This window comes from Squalius cephalus (assembly GCF_949319135.1).
Source record: "Squalius cephalus genome assembly, chromosome: 9".
Lineage (NCBI taxonomy): Eukaryota > Metazoa > Chordata > Actinopteri > Cypriniformes > Leuciscidae > Squalius > Squalius cephalus.
The window spans coordinates 16,687,778-16,711,830 of NC_137130.1; the positions used below are offsets into that span (position 1 = coordinate 16,687,778).

The 24,053-nt window shown below is 38.6% G+C and overlaps 2 protein-coding genes across 5 annotated transcripts; one reads left to right on the forward strand and one right to left on the reverse strand.

The window, feature by feature from the left end:
* The first annotated feature begins 1,980 nt into the window (after positions 1–1,980).
* ccnyl1 (cyclin Y-like 1) lies at positions 1,981–12,326 on the forward strand. Of its 2 annotated transcripts, XM_079882474.1 has the most exons (10): positions 1,983–2,972; positions 7,584–7,658; positions 7,808–7,842; positions 7,939–8,039; positions 8,209–8,244; positions 8,349–8,400; positions 8,782–8,901; positions 9,842–10,008; positions 11,246–11,408; positions 11,527–12,326. In XM_079882474.1, exons 1-10 carry the CDS (start codon positions 2,819–2,821, stop codon positions 11,641–11,643), a joined length of 1,020 nt encoding a protein of 339 aa, XP_079738600.1. In that variant the 5' UTR covers positions 1,983–2,818; the 3' UTR covers positions 11,644–12,326. The 2 variants fall into 2 exon arrangements, with proteins under 2 accessions (XP_079738599.1, XP_079738600.1); XM_079882473.1 differs by having other exon boundaries at positions 1,981–2,972; positions 7,808–8,039; positions 11,527–12,219.
* Positions 12,180–16,372, reverse strand: fzd5 (frizzled class receptor 5). 3 transcript variants are annotated; one of them, XM_079882466.1, is made up of 3 exons: positions 16,127–16,372; positions 15,805–15,937; positions 12,180–15,710 (listed from the first exon to the last, which is right to left on the reverse strand). In XM_079882466.1, the coding sequence occupies exon 3, from the start codon at positions 15,457–15,459 to the stop codon at positions 13,681–13,683; it is 1,779 nt and encodes a 592-aa protein (XP_079738592.1). In that variant the 5' UTR covers positions 15,460–15,710; positions 15,805–15,937; positions 16,127–16,372; the 3' UTR covers positions 12,180–13,680. The 3 variants fall into 3 exon arrangements, with proteins under 3 accessions (XP_079738592.1, XP_079738593.1, XP_079738594.1); XM_079882467.1 differs by having other exon boundaries at positions 15,805–15,940; XM_079882468.1 differs by lacking the exon at positions 15,805–15,937 and having other exon boundaries at positions 12,233–15,710.
* Positions 16,373–24,053: the final 7,681 nt, after the last annotated feature.

Here is a 24,053-nt window from a genome sequence, read left to right on the forward strand (position 1 = left end):
TCTTATAGTCTGATAAAATGTTTCCCACAATGCAATGTACTGAGGAGCTGAGTGAGACCCCAAATAAGTCTGAATCACCTTTCTTTTTTTTCTATCCTTGCATTCACGTTTTTATTGTCTGATTGGATGCTAATTTGGTAGACATTCAATATTTAAGTTTTAATTTTATTTTGTTTTTTACAAATTTGGATTTATAATGTAAAGTAACTTATTTTTTAATTGGTGTGGCAAACAAGAGGATGAATTTGTAAGACTGACTGCTTGTTTTTTAAAGTAATAAAATGTACTGCTATGAATTTAAAATTAATTTAAAATGCTATATTCAGTCAAATGGCAGGTAAGAACATTTTGATTTGTTATTAGTGTAACCCCACAGACTCTAATAAAGTGTGACATAAAATTGTCCAAACTTTAGCAAAACGAATGAAAATATTAAGAATGAACCATTCTCATTCTCCATTAAAGGGTTAGTTCACCCAAAAATGAAAATTCTGTCAGTTTACTCACCCTCATGTTGTTCCAACCCCGTAAGACATTCGTTCATCTTCGGAACACAAATTAAGATATTTTTTATTAAATCTGAGAGTTGTCTCACTCCTCCATAGGCTTCTAAGGGACTGAAACTTGCTGGCCCAGAAAATGTATTAAAGAGATCGTTAATATAGTCCAAGTGACTCCAGTGGCTCGATCTTAAGTTTATAAAATATAAAGCGACGAGAATACTTTTTGTGCGCAAAAACAAACAAAAATAACGACTTTATTCCACTTTTCATTTCCTTCTCTCTGGGCCTCGGGTCTTTTTACGTAGTGTTTAAGCGTAGCGCGTCTGTGTTGCACGTCACCACGTAGGCTCACTATTGGCCGACGCTGGTCATGTGTGATACGTGGTGACGTGCAACACAGACGCGCTACGCTTAAACACTACGTGAAAAGACCCGAGGCCCAGAGAGAAGGAAATGAAAAGTGGAATAAAGTCGTTATTTTTGTTTGTTTTTGCGCACAAAAAGTATTCTCGCCGCTTGATAAACTTAAGATTGAGCCACTGGAGTCACTTGGACTATATTAACGATGTCTTTAATACATTTTCTGGGCCAGCGAGTTTCAGTCCCTTAGAAGCCTATGGAGGGGTGAGACAACTCTCAGATTTAATCAAAAATATCTTAATTTGTGTTCCGAAGATGAACGAAGGTCTTACGGGGTTGGAACAACATGAGGGTGAGTAATTACTGACAGAATTTTCATTTTTGGGTGAACTATCCCTTTAATGAACCATCACCTGTAATGACCTTTACACCAAGAAAGTGGTCCAATTAGAATTCCCCCTTTTATTAAAGGAGCATTATGCATTGGTTGGGGAACAACTTTTTTGTAACATTCTAAAACTAAAATTGTAGTAATTGAATTACTATAGATACATATTCAATAAAACTTCTAATAATAAAAAAGAATATCTCTCTGATTTGTGGCAGGAACATGCAAATTTTGTTACACGTGAAATCTAAACTCAATTAAACTTATTTTAAAACAAAATGTACATATTAACACTTTTTTAACCATACTGAATACAAATTTGAGCATTTTTTGATTTGCTGGTATTTAATATGTAATTAAACTGTTGCAAAGTAGAGCGACTCCGCTGAATGACCCTACCATTTTTATTTCAGAGTTGATAACCAGACACAACTCCCTGAATTTTACATGTATACTACTGTTTGAAATGTTTATCATTACATAGTCTATATAAGATTTGACATGTTCAAAAGAATAGCAGGCATCTTACAGTATACACTGCAGTTCGCTAGAATTCCATTTCGTTCCATTCACAAAGAGGTGTGTAAATGGGCGGGGTTTAAATCTCTAGCTTGACGGGGTAGATTGACAGTTTTAATCACCAATCCTCGAACAAATATTTAGTTTGTTTTGATAACTCATCCAATCGCAATTGATGGAATGTCGAAAAGGGGCGGGTCCTTTCCTGCGTCACTCGGAGCAGATGGCGGTGGTGGCGGGGAGCGGATTGCTGCTGCTGCTGCACTGGCCGGCGAGGAGGAGGGGATAACGGGGGGACTCTCGGACGAGACTCGGTGGACAAATTCTAATAACTCAAAACAAACTTGAATTGGGCGCATGTAAATTGAAAGGACTTTATTTCAGCTGCGTTCAAAGCCTAATTTTCTCTCGCTACGGGCCGAAGGCCTGAGGATTTAAGTGATTATTGGATTCAGAGTTTCAGCCTACACACAGATCTGCCCTATAAACGACGGATAAATGCTTGGAAGTCTGTTATTTAGGGGCTATTTCATCTGTTCCCGATTTGAACCGCCGAACCGGCTTGATTTAGTACTCATTCGGACATTTAAATCAGCGTTAAAGGGATTGTTTATCTCAGTTAGCTCGGAGGCTAATAACTCGCCTATTCACAATGAATCAATATTAGCCGTTAGCATGTACGGCTAATTTAAAGGAATAAATCCGTATGCGATCATCTCAGACAGCTATTTTCTAGTGATATGTTTTCAGTCACGTGTCTTATATCCGGTTGTATTGATTACTCGGGTTCTAAAGGTCTTTTGTGGCACTGTGTCTAAATGCATGGAGTCCCGTTATATGACTGGCACAGATAGTAAAATACCTCTTGATTCTGGAGCAGCAAGACTGTAATGCTGACTCTGTGTCCATTTCAGCTCTTCATGTACCTTCATTTAGCTTGAGCTCATTCATTGATTCGCATCAGAAGCTGCCCCGGTGTGAGTTTCAAAGGTGTTTGTCATAGACCAATACACCTGAGCAGGTAGAGCACGTGATTGTGTGTGTCATCATGGGGAATACAGTGTCCTGCTGTGTGTCTCCCAATGGGAGCCCCAAACTACCCCGACAGGTGGAGCGTCTGGAGGACTATCAGATCAACACAGACCTGAGCGATGACACCGGTCCATACCTGCAGCACATCAGTGATCGAGAGGTGCCCGATGGTAAGTTAGTGTGTGTTGTAGTTCACTGATAAAAGATCTCTAGACCACAGTTCCTCAGTCCTGCTAGTGAAGATCAACCCTGCTCAAACACACCTGAACTAGTTCATCAATGTCTTAATGTTTACTTGACAATTACAGACAGGTGTGATTGAACAGAGTTGGAAATGAACTTTGCAGGATGCTGGATCCCCACTAGCAAAACTGAGCAGCCTTGAGCCAGACAACGGCGCTCTTTGGACGTCTCTTTATTTAACCTGATTTATATCATGTGCTTATTAGAAGAGGTTTCCTGGTCTGAACTGGATGTGTCCAATAAGGGCATGTGCACTTCCAAGGTTCCCCAGGACCAGATTTGAGAACCAAATCTACAGCTTTAACTGAAATGTCGAACCCTGCAAGGGTTGATCCATGTCACTGTCACCACAAAACAACATTTTATTCTATGCGAAACTATTCTATTCTGTTCTATTCTTCTGTTATTGTGTTTCCACATTCGTGTGTCACAGCGTCTTGAAGAACTGCACTGAGATCCGATGCCTTGACCTCTTCATCTCACGGGTCGGGTTTCTCCTAACAGCTCAACACTTTAAGTGCTGTGTCGTTTGGTTTGCTCTGAAAATGGACGGCCTATGATATTTGGTCAAAATTACAGTTGCAAACTTAAAAATCAGCTATTGTTACTGAAAGAAAAGAGGTTTATGGAGATTTTTAGAAGGATGTCTGTTAGTATGTGGGATACGTGTGTGAAGCCTCTTGGGGCTGTTTGCAGTCTTTACTGCTGTTTATTTAGCCTGAGCTATTTTACCCTCAGGGGAGATGTATATAGACACACACACACACAACTTAATGTCCAGTGCTGTATTTAGAGCAACATGTCTTCATCTTTGTTTCAAAGCACATATGACAGCAGTGTAAACTCCACTACTTTGGCTGTAGTTAATCCTTTATTGATTGGGACATTCCAGGTCATGGTTAATTTTGGAATTCTGTTGGAGATGTGAATAAAAACCATTCTAAGTTTAACTGGCTGAGACGATCAAAAATGTTTAGTATTCCTGGCATCCCAGTGATGTAGATCTTTGGGACAGCTGCATTCTCTCCTTATCTCTCTCTCTCTCGTTGGGAATCTGAATGAGGCACGTTTTGTTCCCTTTGGGGCTTAGAGGTTGAGTTTGGATAAACTTAGTTTTCCTGTATTAAACTGTCTCACCATTTTCATGAACAGAATCCCTTCTCTCTGGTGTCTTATGCCAGTGTTTCCCCATCTTTTTTGTCTTATTTACCCATTAGTAGGCCTTACGTACCCTTTAATAACCACCACACCAGAAGAGAAGTGCAAGAAAGACGAGCACTGATAATATCTTCATTAAAGTATATTATTTGTGATTTATTTCTATTGCAGTGACAGCACTGACATTTATTTATCAAAGTCGTGAATTCTCTTTTTTTTAAGTAACAAAATCTGTCTGTGAGGTACACATACCCCTTGTTTGTACACGCCACACTACAGCCATGTTCCTCCCCTCAGTGAGGACGGCTGCCCTACCCCCAGGGCTTATTTTTGACTTTGGTGGTGGGGGAATGGGAGTGTCAGTTGAGGACATGAGCTATAGAGACCTGTGGGATGAATGAATCTCAGTTGTTTAGCACATACAGAAAAAGTTTGGGGTTGGTGGGATTTAAAAAAACAAATTAATTATTAATTGTATTCAGCAATGATGCATTAAATCAGTTGTCTCAAACTCAATTCCGCAGAGTTTAGCTCCAACCCTAATTAAACACACCCGATCCAGTTAATCAGGGTTTTCAGGATTACTAGAAACTTCCAAGCAGATTGAGTTGGAGCTAAACCCTGCAAGGCTGTGGCCCTCCAGGAGCTGAGCTTGACACCACTGCATTCAATTCATCAAAAGTGACAGTAAAGACATTTACATAATCACAAAAAAATTCTATTTCAAATAAATCCTGTAAAAATCTGTCACAGTTTCCACAAAAATATTAAGCAGTGCAACTATTTTTTAACATTGATGATAATAAGAAATGTTCTTTGATACTAAAACAGAAAACAGTTATTTTAAATTGTAATAATCTTCCACAATATTACTTTGTTTTTGATCAAATAAATGCAGCGTTGGTGAGCATTCACTTATTTCGAAAACATAAATAAAAAAATACCGACCCCATACTTTAAACAAGATCGTCAAAAATAGTAGTACTCATTAATTTACTCACCCTCATGTCGCTCCAAACCTGTATGCATTTCTTTATTCTGCTGAACGCAAAATATACATTTTTGAAGATTATCCAAGTTATCATTTCCAATAACAAAATTGAAAAGTGGGTCTGTCTCGTTACAAAATGACAAAAAAGTGGTCTATATTTCCTTTCAAATAGTTAAAAGTCATAATTTACTTGGCATGTTTATCAGAGTTCATGATAGAAGCCATACTCGAGTCGTCAATGAATCATTCTTTTGAGCTCCAGTCCCTAGTCATTGTAATTGCATGGAAGAGAGTGACTGGTCTCCCTCTTTTTTTCCACAGAAGTTAAACAGGTTTGGAGTAACATGAGAGTAAATTATAATAAAATTTTCTGTTTTTGTTGAACTAGTCCTTTAAAGCAATAATTTATGGGAGTTCCTTACAGGGCTTTTACAGTTAAGGAGTGTTTGTGCTCCACCAAGAAAGATCACATTTGTATTTTCCTGCAGTGTGACGTTAGTTTCGCATTTTAGTTGACGAACAGATAATTGTCTCTAGTTTGCCGCCCTTAGGTGTTAACTAAAGCTGCACCTTCCTATCAGTCAGCGTTCTCTCTCACCCATGTCCATCAATCTCTCGGGGAAGGATTCTGTGCCTCAGCTCCAACAAGAGTTTGGTTGAGAAATAAGTCTTCAGATTTTCCCAACTGAACTGGACTTGGCATTTTTACTTTGCCATGACATTTATATTCTCTGATACGAAATGGCTGTGATTATTTGTGTTGAAGAAAGATGTCAAGGCTGGTACTGCCTGGCTCTGAGGTTTTCATTTTCTAGTATGTGTTTGGATGTACCTGAATGTAGCCCCTGGAAACGCTATGCAGTGACCATAGGTGAACTGCAGCGGGAATAGGATCTTTGAGTGACATTTTGATAGTTACCTTTAAATATATATGTTGTTATTCATGAAGCTTGCTATACACTTTTTTTTTCTCAAACTGTTGCTTCATAGTTGTTGACCTGCAAGAGAAGTTTACACTAAAACCCACTTGCAGTCATGGTGCCCCTTGTGGTACTGCTGACATGCATTATGATTTGACATTGGGACACAAAATTGTGTTTGCTTTCACATACTTGTTAAAGTACATTTCGGGCTGTAGACTGTAGAGTAAAGTCGTCTAAAACTGGGTACCCAGAACTCTCAAGAATCCCTTTGCCCTGCACCTGCGCTACACACCTCCTGCCAGTTTTGTAGCTCCCATGACATGGTTGCAGCTGTCTAAACATCTCCTTGGAGTGTGTTTACGGTAAAACTTAGCAGCACTGGCACAAATCTTTTGACCCTGTCTCCACTGAGTTCCAGAAAGAATGCCTTTTCATTGGCTGGTAAAGACAACTTTTCAAGAAGTGGTCTGGGCAAAATCCTCAATTCTAGCATTCTGAGCTGCACTTTGTGTAGAACGTTTTTTTTTTTTTTTTTACAGATATAGACAAATATAAACACCATCTCGGTATAGTTAAATGTATGTTCGGTATAGTATAATATCCTGTTATTGTAACGTATCTGACTGGCACGGCTCCTGTGGTGCATGGTGTTGTGGGCGGAGCTATGGGTGTAAGCTAGCGTTGTATTGCAGTGCCCATACAATAGGCTCATTGTGCCCACCACTCCTCTCGCTCCTGTGGCAAGAGCGGGTTGCGGCATGTTCCTGCCAGTCAGTTTAAGCGTGCCGAATAGGACGACACAGCACCTTTAATAGTGTTGTAGGGGGGGTTTCAGTTCGAAGATGAATATTTATTCTGACTGATCACCACTGCCACAAGTGCTTTACTAGTTCTCTATCTTAAAAAAAAAAAAATGTTGCCTTGTTATTTGCAGATATAGTGAGCAGGTAATTTTATTCTGCAAGGATGCATAAAAGTGACAGGAAAGAGGTTTATACATTTACAAAAGATTTCTACATCAAATGCTGTTCTTTTTACTTTATATTCATCAAAAAAAAATCATGAAACTGTTTTCAAGATTGATAATAATTTGAAATATCAAGTATCTTGAGCAGCAAATTAGAATGATTTCTGAAGGATCATGTGACACTGAAGACTGGAGTAATTTAGCTTTGCCATCAGAGGAATAAATTGCATTTTAAATTATATGAAAATGGAAAAGTTTTTTTATTTTTATTAAATTGTAATGATATTCCATAAGATACGCGAGATACTTTTTTCAAAAGTATTAGAAAATCAAATCAACCCAAACCTCTGAACAGCAGCATATGTGTGAAATTATAGAAGTATTATATTTCATTGATAATTAAGTACATACCACCCATTCTTTAAGGTCATTTTCCTAATGCTTGTAATTATGCCTATATGTTATCAATTAATTGACTGATTAACTATCTTTCTTTTAGATTTGGCTGTAGAGTCCAACCCCTCAGATCATGCCCGCGCCAGCACGATCTTCCTTAGCAAGTCACAGACGGATGGTGAGTGATTAAACAAATCTAATGAGTTAATAATTTCATTTTACTACCTAGTCAGTAGCTGCATATTAACTATATGGCCACTGGCACAGCTTGTCAATATTTGTTGAAGAAATGTTTAACAAAAAAACCCTTGGTTTTCTCTTTTTCAGTACGGGATAGGAGGAAAAGCAATCACATAAACCACGTGAGTGAATGTGCTACGGACTCTGTTTTGTGGTTGTGCTTGCATACGGTTGAAACGTCTTGCTGCAAGCTTATTAAATGTTGGTCCTTTCCAAAGGTCTCACCTGGTCTGCTTTCAAAGAAGTACAGTTCCTGCTCTACGATATTCATTGATGACAGTACTGTTAGTCAGCCCAACCTGAAAAGCACAATCAAATGGTCAGTGAAGGTTCACTGTATTATTGCAAGATTTCTACAGTATTGTTTATAGTAAAATATACACATTAATGAGTACATGTAAAAAATAATTAGCAAAATGAAAAAGTACTGTTGGTTGTTTTTATTTTGTCTTGGTTTGCATGTTGACATTTCTGTTCTCTGTTTCCAGTGTCACATTAGCAATATATTATCACATTAAAAACAGGTAGGTTTGGTTATGTACTTTAACACGAGCAAATGATTTGAACTATACGTTTGATGAAGGATTTCATATACATTTTAAATGTGTTCTGTGATAATCCATTTTAGGGACTCCAATAGGTCATTGGACATCTTTGATGAAAAAATGCACCCCTTATCTGTAAGTTAACCCCTTATTTATCTTGTTTCATCAGCAGCTGATGGACAATTTCACATTTTAGAGTCACTATTTGGTTTTGCTCGGACAGGCTGCAATATCTATTTTTGTGTGCATCAAATCCATTTAGCTGTTTAGTCTGAGCAGCAAAACATTTTATGCAATCCGATTTGTGCATTTTATCTGATCCAGCTGAAATGGATTTTGGAAATGCGTTTCTGTTATTTGTAGCACTGTAAGAAGTGTTTTTGTACTTTGCACAATGACAGGGACTCTTTGTTATAGTGGAAGGTCTCTTTGGCATCATGCTGGCATTTGAGCTTGAAGTTGAACTAGAAATTGTGAACATTAGCATGTTATGTATATAAATGCTACTTTTGGCAGAGGGAGCAGGTTCCTGACGATTACTCCCGCACAGACCCCGAACACAAACTCATCTATCGATTCGTCCGGACACTGTTCAGCGCAGCACAGCTCACGGCCGAGTGTGCAATCGTCACTCTGGTAAGAGAATGGCAGTCTGTCCGACTGGTCTGCTCCACTTTCAACAATACAATGAGAAAAAAGATAGTAGAATAAATAACAGGTACAATACGGAAAAAAATAAGAGGCTTTGATTTTTGACAGAGATTCTTAGGCACATTTTCCTGACGGTCCACTAGAGGACAGTAGAGCACCAGGGAATGAATCATCATTTGCTTGTTTAACCTGTACTTTTCCACAATTCCAACTTCTTTCTTTTACTGCTATTTCATGACCAGTTAATGTGATTAATCAATTCTGATTATTTACAAACAAATATTTTGATTAAAACATTGTACAATAAGGTTCAGTTGTTAGTTAAATCATGAAAAAACAATAAATACATTTTTTTTTTAATGAATTTATTAATCTGGGTAATGCTATTTTATAAATATACTTTTGTTCATGCAGATTCATTTATAATACATTAACTAATGTTGACTTAAACTATATGAAATAATGTATTAGTATACTCTATCTTCAAGTGTTTGAGGTTAATAAGATTTTTTTTAATTCCTACTTTTTAATTCATATTTGGATTCTGCAAGGGCACAAAAAAATGATCAAACGTGACAGTTAAGACATTTATAATAGTATAAAAATGTATATTTCAAATAAATGCTGTTCTGAACTTATTTATCAAAGAATCTTGGGAAAAAATATCACACTTCTCACAAAAATATTAAGCAGCACAACTGTTTTCAACACTGATGATATGACGTTTTTAAACACCAAATCAGCATATTAGAATGATTTCTGAAGGATCATGTGACTGACATTTTTTGTACTGTATTTAGAAATTGACATAAATCCAGATTATATTTGATTTCTAATCCGCACACACTAATATGTATGCTTTCTTGCGAGCTGCCTTGGTAAAAAGCGTCTTCTGACAAGTACTTCTCCACTGTCTTTGCTGCAGGTATATTTGGAGAGGCTGTTGACATATGCCGAGCTGGACATTTGCCCATGTAACTGGAAGAGGATTGTTCTGGGAGCCATCCTGCTGGCCTCGAAAGTCTGGGACGATCAGGCTGTGTGGAACGTTGACTACTGTCAGATCCTCAAAGACATCACTGTTGAGGACATGTGAGTGAGATGATATAATCACTGTCCGTTCTGCTAAAATGCTACAGCTCATTTGTACCGTCCGTGTATAAATAAATAGAACAAAACGTCCTGATGTGATACACCATCCAAAATCTAGAACGTGCTGCAGGAAGGAGACTTCACTCATTCCTGTCTACAACTCCCACATACCCCACAACTTCCCATATCCCTTGGAACAAGATTTTCAACAAAAAAAAATGAAGCAACACACTTCAAAACCTTGTTTTTTGTTTGTTTGTTCTCATGTCTCAATATCCATATAAATGACATAGACAGGGTTTGTGTGTGTGTGTTCGTGTCTGTTTTTGTGCTGTTCTACCTGATTGTGTATGTTAAAGGCCATGTCCCTCTTCTCTCCTCTCTGCCCCTTCGCTATATTTTCATCCCTTTCATTGAAGCAGTCTTTGTGAGGCTCTGGGCTGGCGGGCTTCAAGTGCTCTTAGACTCCTCTACAATGGTCCAGGCTCTCGCCCACTCCATTTGTTGCCCTTAGCGACCGAACCTCCCCCCTCCCCCTTTCCCAACACCACCCATACCAACCTCAACCTAATGTCTGCTCTTCCCAAAACATTCAGGTCACTGTCTCCACGATGTAGTCTCCGTACCTGTGATGGATTGGAGGTGTTAAAGATGTTTATTGTTTATAATAATACTATTATAATAGTTAAAGAAATTTAATACATGTATTAAATGGAGTATAAGTGACTGTAAAGATAAATAAATGCTGTTCATTTTAAGTTTCTATTCAAAGAATCCTGAAAAAAAAAGAAAAGAAAAAAGCACAGTTTTCACAAAAATATCAAGCAGCAAAACTGTTTAACACTGATTTACAAAAACTAAAAAATGTTTCTTAAACACCAGATCAGCATATTAGAATTATTTCTACAGTATCATGTGACACTGAAGACTGTAGTAATAATGAAAATTCAGCCTTGCCATCACAGGAATAAACTACACTTTTAAAAATATTGAAGTAGAAAACAGTTATTTTAAATTGAAATATAGTAAGATGTTGAACAAAACGTTCCCAAACTTCTGAACGATAGTGTATAAAAATTGCAAATGCTGTTAAAAGTAGTTTTGGATGTAGCAAAAATGTTAGTATGTCACATTTTCAATTCTTGATGTGCAAAATAATGGACAAAATAATGTATATTAGTTTTATTCTCATTTTAAGACTCATTCTTGACTAATTTAAAATAATATTTTTTTTCAGGAACGAGATGGAAAGACATTTTCTGGAGCTGCTGCAGTTTAACATTAACGTACCGGCCAGCGTTTATGCCAAGTATTACTTTGACCTGCGCTCTTTAGCAGACGACAACAACCTGAGCTTTCCTTTGGAGCCACTGAGCAACGAACGAGCGCAGAAACTAGAGGTGAGGAGCTAAACAATATGACCGATGTTTGGTTTTTGCAGTCATAGAAAGTCATACATCTTTTAATAATGGGTCAATCTAAATACCTAAGTTCTCGTTTAACTTTTTTATTTCAAAGGCAATCTCAAGACTATGTGAGGATAAGTACAAGGATCTGAGCAGAGTGGCCATGAGGAGATCATTTAGCGCAGACAACCTAGTGGGCATCCGCAGATCCAACGCCGTTCTTTCTTAGAGCTTTTGCTCGGGACAGACGGCACCCGATGGACAACTCGTTCTCTGCCCCGACGATTTTATGCCGGTCGAAAGATCCTACACCTTACCCAACCAATGCAGAACAACATGGAGACAAAAACAGACTGAATGAGGGTTTTTTGTTTTGTTTTTTGCTTACTATGTAGGCTACTAGCTGTGAACTGTCAGTTTTTAATTGAAATCATTTGCAGATGGAGTATTTTAAATAAACACTAATCATGTAACACGTCTGAATTTTGAAGAATGTTTTACAAGGTCACTTTTACTTTTAAAAGAAAAGAGGGGTTTTGTTGCATTACACTAAAAAAAATTATTCAGGGATTTTAACACATACAGTTCTTTCTTTCTCTCTCTCTCTCTCTCTGTAAGTGCTAATTAACATCATGTTAGAAACGTATTTGTTTTAAAGTGTATATATATATATATATATATATATATATATATATATATGAAAAGGTAAACATGCCCAGTAGGATTTGTTTTAGATCAACAGGGTGATGAATTTTTTTTTTTTTTAAACAGCAGTAAAAATAACAAGCACAATAAATGATTGACCAAACATTTGACTTGTAGGTTCACAAATTGCTCCTCACTTTTATTCTCTACCAATAAGAGAAACAAAAGAAACATGTAAAAGACACTTTTCATAAATATCTAAGAATCTCTTTAAAATTGTAGCACTGAATTTCATATCTTTTACTAAACATATGTACAAAGTTGCAGTCTGGCCTCTTAAAAGGACATCTTCTACAAGATTTACATATGAATAGAGCCGAACGAATATGTACACTCAACCAGACATGCAGTGAAATTGTGAGGCATTTTGAAGACTACACAGGAAAAGTATTTCTACAACAGCTTGGACAACAGAAGCCATTTACACATTAATGCTCCACTGAAAGATTTCACACAGATCTACAAAACCAACACAGGTTTACAGATTCTGCCTGCTAAAAAGTGCATACCCGACACTGGTTTTCTGGTTCAAAACACAAATAAGCTCAAATGACAAACAAAATGACCAAAGGATCATGAGGCTTGACAAGGAAACTGATGTAAATAAATCATTGATTTAAACAGACCAAAAGAAATGATGTTGTTCCAAACCAGTAAATATTTGGCCTTTTTCTGAAGTTCTATTCAGGGAACCTAGTGTGGCTGCTGGTTAACACCTGAACCTTTGACCACAAGAGGGAAGTCAAGCTCACATTACAGAGCTACAGACTTTCCACACAAGTCTATAGATGGTACATACACATCCTAGCATTTAACACTCTCCAATTGATGCTAACCAACAATCTATTATCAGTGGAAAGATAGGTTGATAATCTTGAATACACAGTGAACATGAACTGGTGCAGAACCGCTTGGTGCCTGCAACAACTTAAAGTGAACTGCTGCTTCACTATACTTGCATTTTTCCTCCACTTGCACAGTATAAGCTGGAACAGTGTTGTTGCATACAGAGAGCGCAGGAAAGCATCTATTCACGTCCTACCTTAAACACATTGGTCATTTAGAAAACTAGAGATGGTATTTAAAATGATGGAACAGAACATACCCACATCCTGTAAAATGCTGATAAAGTCACAAACACAACAGAGCGGCTGTTAGCTGAGATATCACAATGTTCTTGAATAGCATATTTACAAGAATACACAAATAAATAAAATATTTCCAGAAACTCATCCATTTGTCTTGACTCATATCAAGTACTAACCTTCTCAATCTTTTTTTCCCATCATTCATGATCTAAAAGCCACAGACAACAGCTAAGATGCTTGCGACAATTAAAAGTTGACAAATGATCTTTTCCTCACAAAGTATCAACAAGTTCATTGCTTTTCAAATTAGACCAGTAAATGAAAAATGAAAAAAAATCCTTCATAATGCATTCATGCCGTCCATCAAATCTGGTGATGTTGGTGGAAGGTCGAATAGACACCTGCTCATTTAGAGTCATGACCGGTGTCACTGTTATAGGGTTTATAAAGGAACAGGTTTTTCTGGCCAATGTTCAGACATGTGATGAGGGTGCTGATTTGTGATAGGTCCCAGTGGGTGCCGTTCCAGCTCGGGCTGTGAGAGCGGCACTGGCCTCGCTGTACATGGACGACCCTGATACAGGTGGCTTCTGGGTCCTACAGGGCATGTACCGTGCCACAAAGCGTCTCCAAGACTCCAGAGTCTTCCCTGACCAGATCCAAACACCTGAGGTAATGCCTACTACAAGACACATGAAGTACTTCAACATGAAGACGGCATAATCAGGGCCCATGCCGAGCCGCTGGCGCTCTGACGGGCAAGAACAGGCCAGCGCTCGTTCCCAACCTGGCCTGTAATGTTGCTCGTACACCAAGCATGCTACCACAATAGTTGCAGGCACCGTGTACAGGACGGTGAAGAGCCCAATCCGGATCATTAACTTCTCTAGCTTGTCTGTCTTGGTGCCGCCCTGTTTAATGACGCTACGGATTCGGAAGAGGGAAACAAAGCCAGCCAACAGGAAGAGGGAGCCGGTGAAGAGGTAGACGACCAGAGGCGCCAATACGAAGCCACGGAGGCTCTCCAAGCTCTGGTTGCCGACGTAACAGATCCCAGCCACAGGGTCCCCGTCCACCGAACTCAAAGCTAAGACAGCGATGGACTTGACGCTAGGAACGAGCCAAGCAGCAAGGTGGAAGTACTGAGAGTATCCCGCGATGGCCTCGTTCCCCCATTTCATCCCTGCCGCCAGGAACCAGGTGAAGGAAAGCACCACCCACCAGATGGAGCTGGCCATTCCAAAGAAGTATATGAGCAGGAAAACCAGCGTGCAAAGGGCCGGACCCGTGGTGTCGTAGAGGATGTGCTGTTGGTCGCCGGAGCCCTCGCAAGCTACTCGCTCATGGCCCGCGAGCAGTCGCACAATGTACCCCAGCGACACGAACAGATAACAAGCAGCAAGGAAGATAATCGGCCGCTCTGGATATTTGAAACGCTCCATGTCGATGAGGAAAGTGGCCACGGTGGTGAACGTCGAGACAAAGCACAGCACCGACCACAGTCCGATCCAGAAGGTTGTGAAGGTACGCTCATCAGGGGAAAAGAAAGGTTGGTGGCAGGGCAAAGCACAGTTGGGTAAAGAGCCAGTATACACACGGTTATGGAGAGGATGTACTTCTTTTTTGATGGGCACCAGGGGGTCCCGACAACGGCAATCACGGTCACACTTCTGAGGCGGAGCGGATTTTGCAGTGGCTCTATGTCGTGGTGTTCCCTTGGGAGTGGGTTTGGGGAAAGGAGGTGATAGAGTCGTAGTCTCACTGCTGTTCCTGTCCATACAAAGCCGATCGGTGTCACCCAGCATGGGCAGCTGCTCGCAGCTCATCCGCTCTGGCCACTCAAACCCATACTGGCTCATGAGAGGGGAGCAACCCCGTTTAGCTCTCTCGCACACAGACCTGCAAGGCGGCAGGGGTTTTTTGTAGTCCTGAAGACAGATGGGGGTGTACATACTGCACAGGAAGAAAAGCAAGTCCGGGGAGCAATGGATCCGGACAAGCGGCCAAAACTGGTGCACTTCCAAGCCGACTTCTTCCTGGGTGTCATGATTGAACTGGTTGGGCATGTAGGTGTGATTGTATCCAATCCCTTTGCACATCGGTACGGTGATGGGCTCGCACACTATATCCTTAGAGGCAGCATTGCCGAGCCGAGACAGTTGCAACAGCAGCAGAACGTGAAGCCAAAATCCGACCAGGTGCATCCCAGAGGTCTCCATGGTGAAATGATCCTTATCTGCAGGTTCTCTCATACTGGAAAACTTTGAATTTCAATTCTTGAGTATTTTCTCAGCTCAGGTTTCCCCCCCACCACCCTTCCTTCCTTTTTTAATTTATGGCTGCGTTTCGTAAAAAAGAAATCCCAAAAGGAAACCTTAATTGCTCCAGCAGCATGTCCACAGTCCACAAGGTTGTAAATCACAGTGAAGTTTCATTCCAGATCCAGAGCACTCTTTCTTCCAACTGTGTGAGTGCATTTCAAACAGACCATTCTAAACACGGGCTGAAAGAGTAAAAGAACAACTATAGTTAAATCAAACAATAGCTTAATCATTTTACAGAAAATCATAAACATATAATTGAGCGTCAGAACGTACCGTGGAAGAGCACGCGCAACCGTGGACTGAATGGTCAATCATTCACCGAGTAAACCGTGTTAAGGTCGAAAGTTCATTTCCCGCAGATACTTTGTAACAAAGTAACATTTTAAGCGTCGGTTTCCTTTCTTATCTGCTTTAAATTCCACATGGCAGGTGAATGCATCCGATGAATGCAATCCGGCGGATTCACAACAAAAAAGACGCCGAAAAAGCGAGAACAATACAGGGAAAATAAATCTGACGTCCAAAAATGAAATCCTTTTATTAAGAGTAGCCTATAATAAAGGTGAATAATATTATTAATAATAAAAAAAATCACCTTTCGCGTTAGTGCTCTGGGCAACAGGTTTCAGGTGCTTCCTGCCATTTCCTTCAGTATGTTTCACAGCAGTCCACTGGAGTCCTTTCACGCACTTTAACATGTATAAATTCCACACTAAACTCTTTTACTAATTTGTTGAGATCGTGTTTTTCTGTGTGGCAGAGCGTGTGTTCCCTCTGTTGGCTGCGGAGCCAGTAATTACTCACTCCGTAGAGGTTCAGTGGAGTGAAAATACTCCACCCGCGATGACACGCCCACAACTTTCAGGCCCCAACCCCTTTTTACCAGGGGCCACTGACAGACAATCATCTGTGTGAAAAGAACTGCCCCATCTATCTATCTATCTATCTATCTATCTATCTATCTATCTATCTATCTATCTATCTATCTATCTATCTATCTATCTATCTATCTATCTATCTATCTATCTATCTATCTATCTATCTATCTATCTATCTATCTATCTATCTGTCTGTCTGTCTGTCAATTAATAAGTCTTGAACTATGACATGGTATCCACCCTCAGTTAAATAGAAAATACAGAAACAGATCAACACAATGAAAGTTCATGTTAGTCAAAAAATACAAGGAAGATGTCACACGTTACTCCTCTAACCGTAATGAGGATGTTTAAGTTAGTCAGTGGAAATTTAGGGGGAAGTGAATGGCACTGGCGAGTGTGTGTGTGTTTGACTATGAAAAGGCCTTGAGTCTCTTGTGCAAGTGTATCCTGTATTACGTTTGTGTTTACCCTCTGGGCCCATTCAGGACAGATGGAGCTGTGCAAACACTCAGATAATGACTCTTAACGCAAGCTTAATCACTCACGCCTCAACAAGACAAAGAAAGCAACAGAGAGGAGCACCTTGCCACACTGATACTCTGCTCGTGAACAGCTAGTGTGCACTATGATGGCATCTCTAGGTCAGAGTTCATTTGTGATGTTATGAATTGTCAACCAAAAAATTCGAATAGTTTTGTCCTGTTTTGTGAAGCACTGAACATACATCTGTAAATCTTTATGACTTGTGGTTGCATGATCCTGTGAATGATTTAGACAATTTTTGCCACACTTGGTATTGTATTTGCAAAATTTAACTAAAATGAAAATGATTAAAATTGTGTGCAGTAATTTAAATGAAGTAAAATATAAACATTAGTTGGAAAAACGTATCTGAAATGTTGCCTTGACAACTGACAGAATTTGAATAAATTCGAATTGAAGTACTTAAATGACTAAAACTAAAACTAATTAAACAATTTTGAAAAACTAATACAATTGACAAAATCACATAAAAAAAAGAGTTAATTCAAAATTCTAATAAATATTATTATAGTGTATAAATAATAGCCTACTTAAATAACACAGTCAGTCAACAAAAACTATTCTTAAAAAAAAAAAAAAAGATAAGATATAGGCTAGTTCAAAATAAAGACATTGGACACTTTCTAGTTGTCAAACAGTGGACCAAGGTCATAGTAATTGGGAGGAATTAGACCTGTGTGAAGGAAAAAATGACATCATACATCCTCTAGAAATCACTTTGGGAACAGGTTAAATATCATTGCAAAAATGGCTCAGAAATTACAACTGGGGGCAACTGTATATATATAATACTGATAAAGTACAGTCAAATTATTGTGCTATTTTAAGAGAGAATTGTGACCAACTATTGCCCATTTCCTACACGTCTGGACTGGCGATATACAAGCTGCACTTACTCAGACAGGAAGCATGTTTTGGAATTCTTCACAAAAGGGTCTCTCTCTCTCTCTCTCTCTCTCTCTCTCTCTCTCTCTCTCTCTCTCTCTCTCTCTCTCTCTCTCTCTCTCTCTCTCTCTCTCTCTCTCTCTCTCTCTCTCTCTCTCTCTCTCTCTCTCTCTCTCTCTCTCTCTCTCTCTCTCTCTCTCTCTCATTGTTGATTCAGTATTCTGTAATCTCACAGCTTTCTATAAGTCCAAAGTTCTCACAGGGTGTGTGCCAGTATACGTGTGTGTTTAAAAGTGCAAGTGACCAATCCGCCTGCTCCGTCAGGTATTTCTAATGCTCGATTAACACTTAGATGACATCAGCTCACAGAAAGTCTGAGAGGACGAGAGTAAACAGAACTCTACATGCCACAGACTTGCTTAGGGAATCAATCACTGAGACAGACGTGGCCATTACATTGTTTTCCTTGTAACGCTCGGGATGTTTGATTGTGTCTTAAATGCTATGGCAACCGAATCAATCTTGCCAGCCATTTGTGCACCTGTTTCATAGGTTACCTACGAACTTTGTCACACATTAACTACAAAACCCCTCCTTAAGGAGTCACACAAACGCCAACCGACTTCCTTTCAGTATACTGTGTCCATAATACAGTTAGGCCTTGCAAGGGAAATTGCTAGTATACAAAGCCTACTTGTATCGAAAGGACTTAGCTAGTCTGTTGAATACTGATATGGGGAGGTCATGCTCTAGATAAGTCGATCTTGGATTTACTTTAGTTGAGCTGTAGAGTTGATGTTGAAGCGTGATGAGGTGTGGTGCTCACTAGCCGTCTGTTGTGTTTCATGATGTCTCCTGGGCATGAAAACATCCCATGGTGGTTGGGTTTTCCTCTTTTTTCTCTTATCCACTCCCTCTTCCCTTTCTTTACATGCCTGAACATGTGTTTGGGCACATGCTTTTATCTGATACCTGACTCTTTATGTGTGTGGATGGACAATTCATACAATGACAAGATGAAGCAGTCTTACCAAACTGATCCTAATCTCATCCTTATTTGCTTTTCTGTCTCTGTCACGAGAAGATTATATGATATGGGATGCTGTTGTTGTATTTAGGAGAAGTGATAGGATTTGTAAGCTTTTGTTGGATATATTGGTATAGCGCAATGTTAAAAATTGGTCAATATAACAACAGGACTATGTAACGCAGTACTTGTGTAAAACTGCAGCAGTCAAAATAAAAAAATATCTTTACAAAAGATATTTAATTATAGTTATTTACACACACTGTCATTTTATTTATTTATGCTTCTTAATTAATACCTTTATTCAGCGAGGATGCATGAAATTGATCAAAAGTGACGGCAAATATTAAATTCTGTTTATTGAGCAACATATCAGAATGCTTTGCCATCACAGGTATGAATTACATTTTAATACATATTCAAATATAAAACTGTTGTTTTTGTGATACTGTTTTATTGTATTTTTAACAAATAAATGCAGCCTTGGTGAGCATGAGACTTCTTCAAAAACATGAAAAAAATCTTTGAACTAGACTAGTGTATTTTTATATATTTGAATAAAACCTAAAAAAAAAATTCTTTGTTTATTTTAAAACAAATGGGATTTGGTTTGATATTTTATTCAATGCAAAGACATACATTTTCATTTGTGGCTTTAACCCTTTGATGCACAACATGGGTCTAAAGTGACCCGACTGAGTTTTTATTTTCTATATCTTTGCAAGAAATTAATTTAATCATTCAGTATTCCAAGTATTCCTCAATTAACTTGTTTTAGATCATTACAAATCCTTATTTAAAATTTTCCTTTCTTACTTTTCGATTAAAAATCGTTTTTGTGTCACTACCCTTCTAATGCAAAACATGGGTCTAAAATGACCCGTATTCATTCTCTATGTTATTTCAATCATGGTTGAGTGTTTCTTTGCTGAATCTTTAAAAGAAATGCATTTTATCATTTATTAATCCAGGTATTCATTAAATATCTTGTTTTTGATTTCTACAAATCATTATGTTTATTTTTCCTTTCTTACTTTATAAACAAACACAGTTTTGAGCCCCTGTATGTGCCCACTATACTGTTTTGTGCATTTATATATCATAAAAATATCATATTCAAGTATAATCGATAGCTTGCCTGCTAAACATCAATATTTAAGGGCAGCATTTGTGTAACATCACTTTGCATAAGAAGATCCCAAACAAATGAGCATGAAAAAGCAGAACGCAGCTGATGTCGAGGAGTGTTATTGCTCAGTGGTCCCGTGTGTTTAAGCGGCAGGTGGACGTTAGGAAACCAGAGGGTTGAAGCAGACATTCCCTAACCCCTTTTACACGAGAACCGGACCCTGGCGCTCCATCCCATGTCACTATTGTCTCCACCCCTCCTGCCTCCATTCTGCCGTCGTCTTTTTCTCCTTAAACCGCCCTTTTGTTGTCTTTTTCTGATGGCATTTCTGGCCCCTTGTTGTCAGAGTCCTAAATGAGTCTTGACTGGCCTGTGGGCCACTGGAGAAGCACAAAGGAGAGCGTTCCCCTCGCTACAGTGGAGCCATTGTGGCTTTCAACAATGCACTAATTGGCGACGACAATTAAGCACGACCAACACTCAGGTTCAATTTGCCCACTCCTCAATACAAATCACAGGCAAATGAGTCAGACCGTGCACACACAGCTCACACACACATTCACACGGCCCTGCTAAAATAACAGCTATTCTCATAAGCATAGTGCAACTACCAAATATACGCTCCCACCCCTTCAGCAAGTTCATGTTAGCTGTGAAGGGAAATACTGCAGGAGACTCAAACTGTGAGGAGGGTGAAACAAGAACAGGCTGTTCAGCTTGTCCAGACGGATTGGAAATTCCATAAATCTATTTTCTTTTGAATGATTTAATGCATTCTGATTTTTATTTTGATTTAAAAAAAAGATTTGGCAAAAATTCTGCCTTGATACTTAATAAACATTGTATCTAACGTGTTTGTTTCTCTTTCTTTTAGGTACAACTTCAGCATAATTCATCTATTGTTCTGTGTGTAAAATAATAATCACAGCATATCCCTAAAAACATCCTCCTGACACGAAAAAATCTTCACCGTTCCAAAAACAAAAGGATGCAACAAGTCCAGATATGTGTGAAAACACCCATCTTAAAGGCATCTTCAGCATTGAGCTGTCACACATTAAGACCGTAATGGAGTCTGGGATCAGCAGGACGCCTCGATTTTAAGCCGAGGCTCGAAAACCGGCTTTAAGAGTTGGGGAACAAGCACATTCTCACAAAAACACACACAAAGGAGGAAAGACTTGGCATGTTCCGGCCCATCGGCAGTGGTTGGATTCTCGTGGATTATTCTCTGTCAGAGAAAGGCTTTAGAGCTCTCTAAAGCCAGGACAAATTACTGTTCTCTTTCAAGAGAAGAAAAAAGCAGGGGAGGAGGAAAAAACATGAGGGAAGTGTTGAAAAAGTAAACCAAGGAGAGGAGGAAGCGTCTGGGGTGGCCGGCCATTAGCTTAACCGAGACATCACTCAGACAAGAATCAGGAAAGGTTTGCGAAACTATATTAAACAAGCCTGGTTCTTTTTTTTCCTGCACATGTAAGGTGATGAAAGTGAATATATGAAACAGGACAAAAAATACAGGTGTTCACTAATGTGACTACATGGAAGTGTCCAAATACAGTTTATATTTTTTCATATTCAAATGTGTGTGTGTGTGTGTGTGTGTGTCTGTGTGTGTGTATTCAATCCTCAGTAAGAGCATTGAAGATGGGTCGTGGCTGGGTCTTCCAGCATGACAACGACCCGAAACACACAGCCAGGGCAACTAAGGAGTGGCTCCGTAAGAAGCATCTCAAGGTCCTGGAGTGGCCTAGCCAGTCTCCAGACCTGAACCCAATAGAAAATCTTTGGAGGGAGCTATAAGTCTGTATTGCCCAGCGACAACCCCGAAACCTGGAGGATCTGGAGAAGGTCTGTATGGAGGAGTGGGCCAAAATCCCTGCTGCAGTGCAAACCTGGTCAAGAACTACAGGAAACGTATGATCTCTGTAATTGCAGAACCAAATATTAAGTTCTGCTTTTCTGATGTATCAAATACTTATGTCATGCAATAAAATGCAAATTAATTAATTAAAAATCATACAATGTGATTTTCTGGATTTTTGTTTTAGATTCCGTCACTCACAGTTGAAGAGTACCTAAAAATTACAGACTTCTACATGTTTTGTAAGTGGGAAAACCTGCAAAATCGGCAGTGTATCAAATACTTGTTCTTCCCACTATATATATATATATATATATATACAGTATATACATACATACATACATACACTGTTGTAATCGAAATTATTCAAGCCCCATTGCAAATCAGGTTTATTGGCAAAATATACAGACTTTCAGATGTTTGCAATGAACAAATCAAACCAAAGTAATTGAAATAGCTCAATGCAACAAGTGGTTTCCCCAAATTCAACTGAAAATGCAGTGTTGAATAATCTTTAATAATCGCACCCATTAAAGTTTAAATACATTTTCATATTGTAATAATTTCACAGTTAATCTCCAAATGAATGTACAAACAATATAAAACAGCATAAAGATAGCATATTTTAAATATTTGATCTAACAGGTAGGAAATTTATAGAATATAAATATATATATATATATATATATATATATATATGAATAGACAGTCTTCACTGCATACATTATAAATGAAATATAGATTAATCCTTACTAAAGCTACACAAGTTATTCCGTCAAGAGCAGTAAGTGATTTACATTACTGACAGAAATCACAGCAACAGGTTTATTAGGCTTCTGTCACTTTAAGATTAGAAGCACATGACGTGGATCTGACACACATCCAATGTCCTCACAACTCTTTATGGTCATTTAAGACTTTATGTAACTAATTTAAGACTTAAGATACTCAACAAAGCGGGCATTTTGGCATACTTTTGTGTTTTTTTGTCCATTCAAGCGCTAAAGGGAGCGCTGTCTGAAGTGTTTTTCTGTATGCATGAGTCCTGTGTGTGTCTGTCACACAGACAGGAGATTCACAGACACGCACCAGTACAGTGCTTTTTTGCATCTTATCGCACTTGAATGAATGAAGGTGTGATCATATACTGTATATGTATATGTATGTTTATAATCGCTTTTTTACGTTGGAATGAAACTGTTATTAAAACAGTTATTATAAAATAATTAATTTGACAAGTAAATACGATGTAAAATAAATCAGCAAAAAAATTTATAAAGACAGCAGAGCTAAACAATGGGGAGTTTTTTTAACTTTCAGATTTTTTAACCACAAAATTATCCATTTCTATGTTAGCTAGATAAAACTTAATTTTCTTTATTATATATATTCAATAACACTATTGATGGGGGGAAAAAGTACAGAATACAAAAACATCACTGATTAGTTTGTAGTTTTCAACACATACTGATGTTTTCAAGACTACCAAAAGTAATTTTTGTAATTTCAACAAAACCCCATTTATGTTAGTCAGCTAAATAACATCAACTTAGCAACAAATCAATAGAACTTTCCACAGAAATGTAGTATACATTGCAGAAAACCAAATGCTTAAGTTTTTAAAGGCATAAACATTGGATCTGTAAGCTTCCTGAAAGTGTCAGCAGAGCACTTTTCAGTCAACTGGTCCGAAACTCACTCACACTGGCCCGAAACTCCCTCACTCACTCATGACCATCCTTATTGTTGAGCCCTGGATAGGTTGGACAAATATTTAAAATGCCTTGATGAAGAAAATACCTCCATGGTAACTGTTCTCAATAGAATCATATCACATCACAAGACTGAATTTCAAATGTTTATACGTCAGTACCACTATGCAAAAAATTAGAAGCCTCATGCTGTGGTCTCTAACAGGTCCAGTGGTTGTTGGTACAACTCCAAACAGAACCAGATACAAGCATGTGGCTTTTAATTTGGGATTAGCTCGTGATTCACTGCTTGGACCCACTTCGGTGCACCAGGACCCAAAAGGGAACACCACAACCACAGCCACGGCCATGATGCATTTGTTCCACTGCTGCCTTGGATTCTGACCAGGAAAATAATCTGTGCGGAATCGAAAATACTTTGCAAAATCCTAAAAAGTCAATTTAGATGACGCCATTAGTGTTGGAGCATAAAAAGAGCACAATG

What these genes read in the sequence shown, in the direction of transcription:
- fzd5 (XM_079882466.1), bottom strand. Translation starts at nt 15,459, where the DNA reads ATGAGAGAACCTGCAGATAAGGATCATTTCACCATGGAGACCTCTGGG.
- ccnyl1 (XM_079882473.1), top strand. Translation starts at nt 2,819, where the DNA reads ATGGGGAATACAGTGTCCTGCTGTGTGTCTCCCAATGGGAGCCCCAAA. An exon ending in CTGAAAAGCACAATCAAATG is followed by an intron (nt 8,040 to 8,208) that starts GTCAGTGAAGGT and finishes CTCTGTTTCCAG; the next exon opens with TGTCACATTAGCAATATATT. An exon ending in GACATCACTGTTGAGGACAT is followed by an intron (nt 10,009 to 11,245) that starts GTGAGTGAGATG and finishes ATTTTTTTTCAG; the next exon opens with GAACGAGATGGAAAGACATT.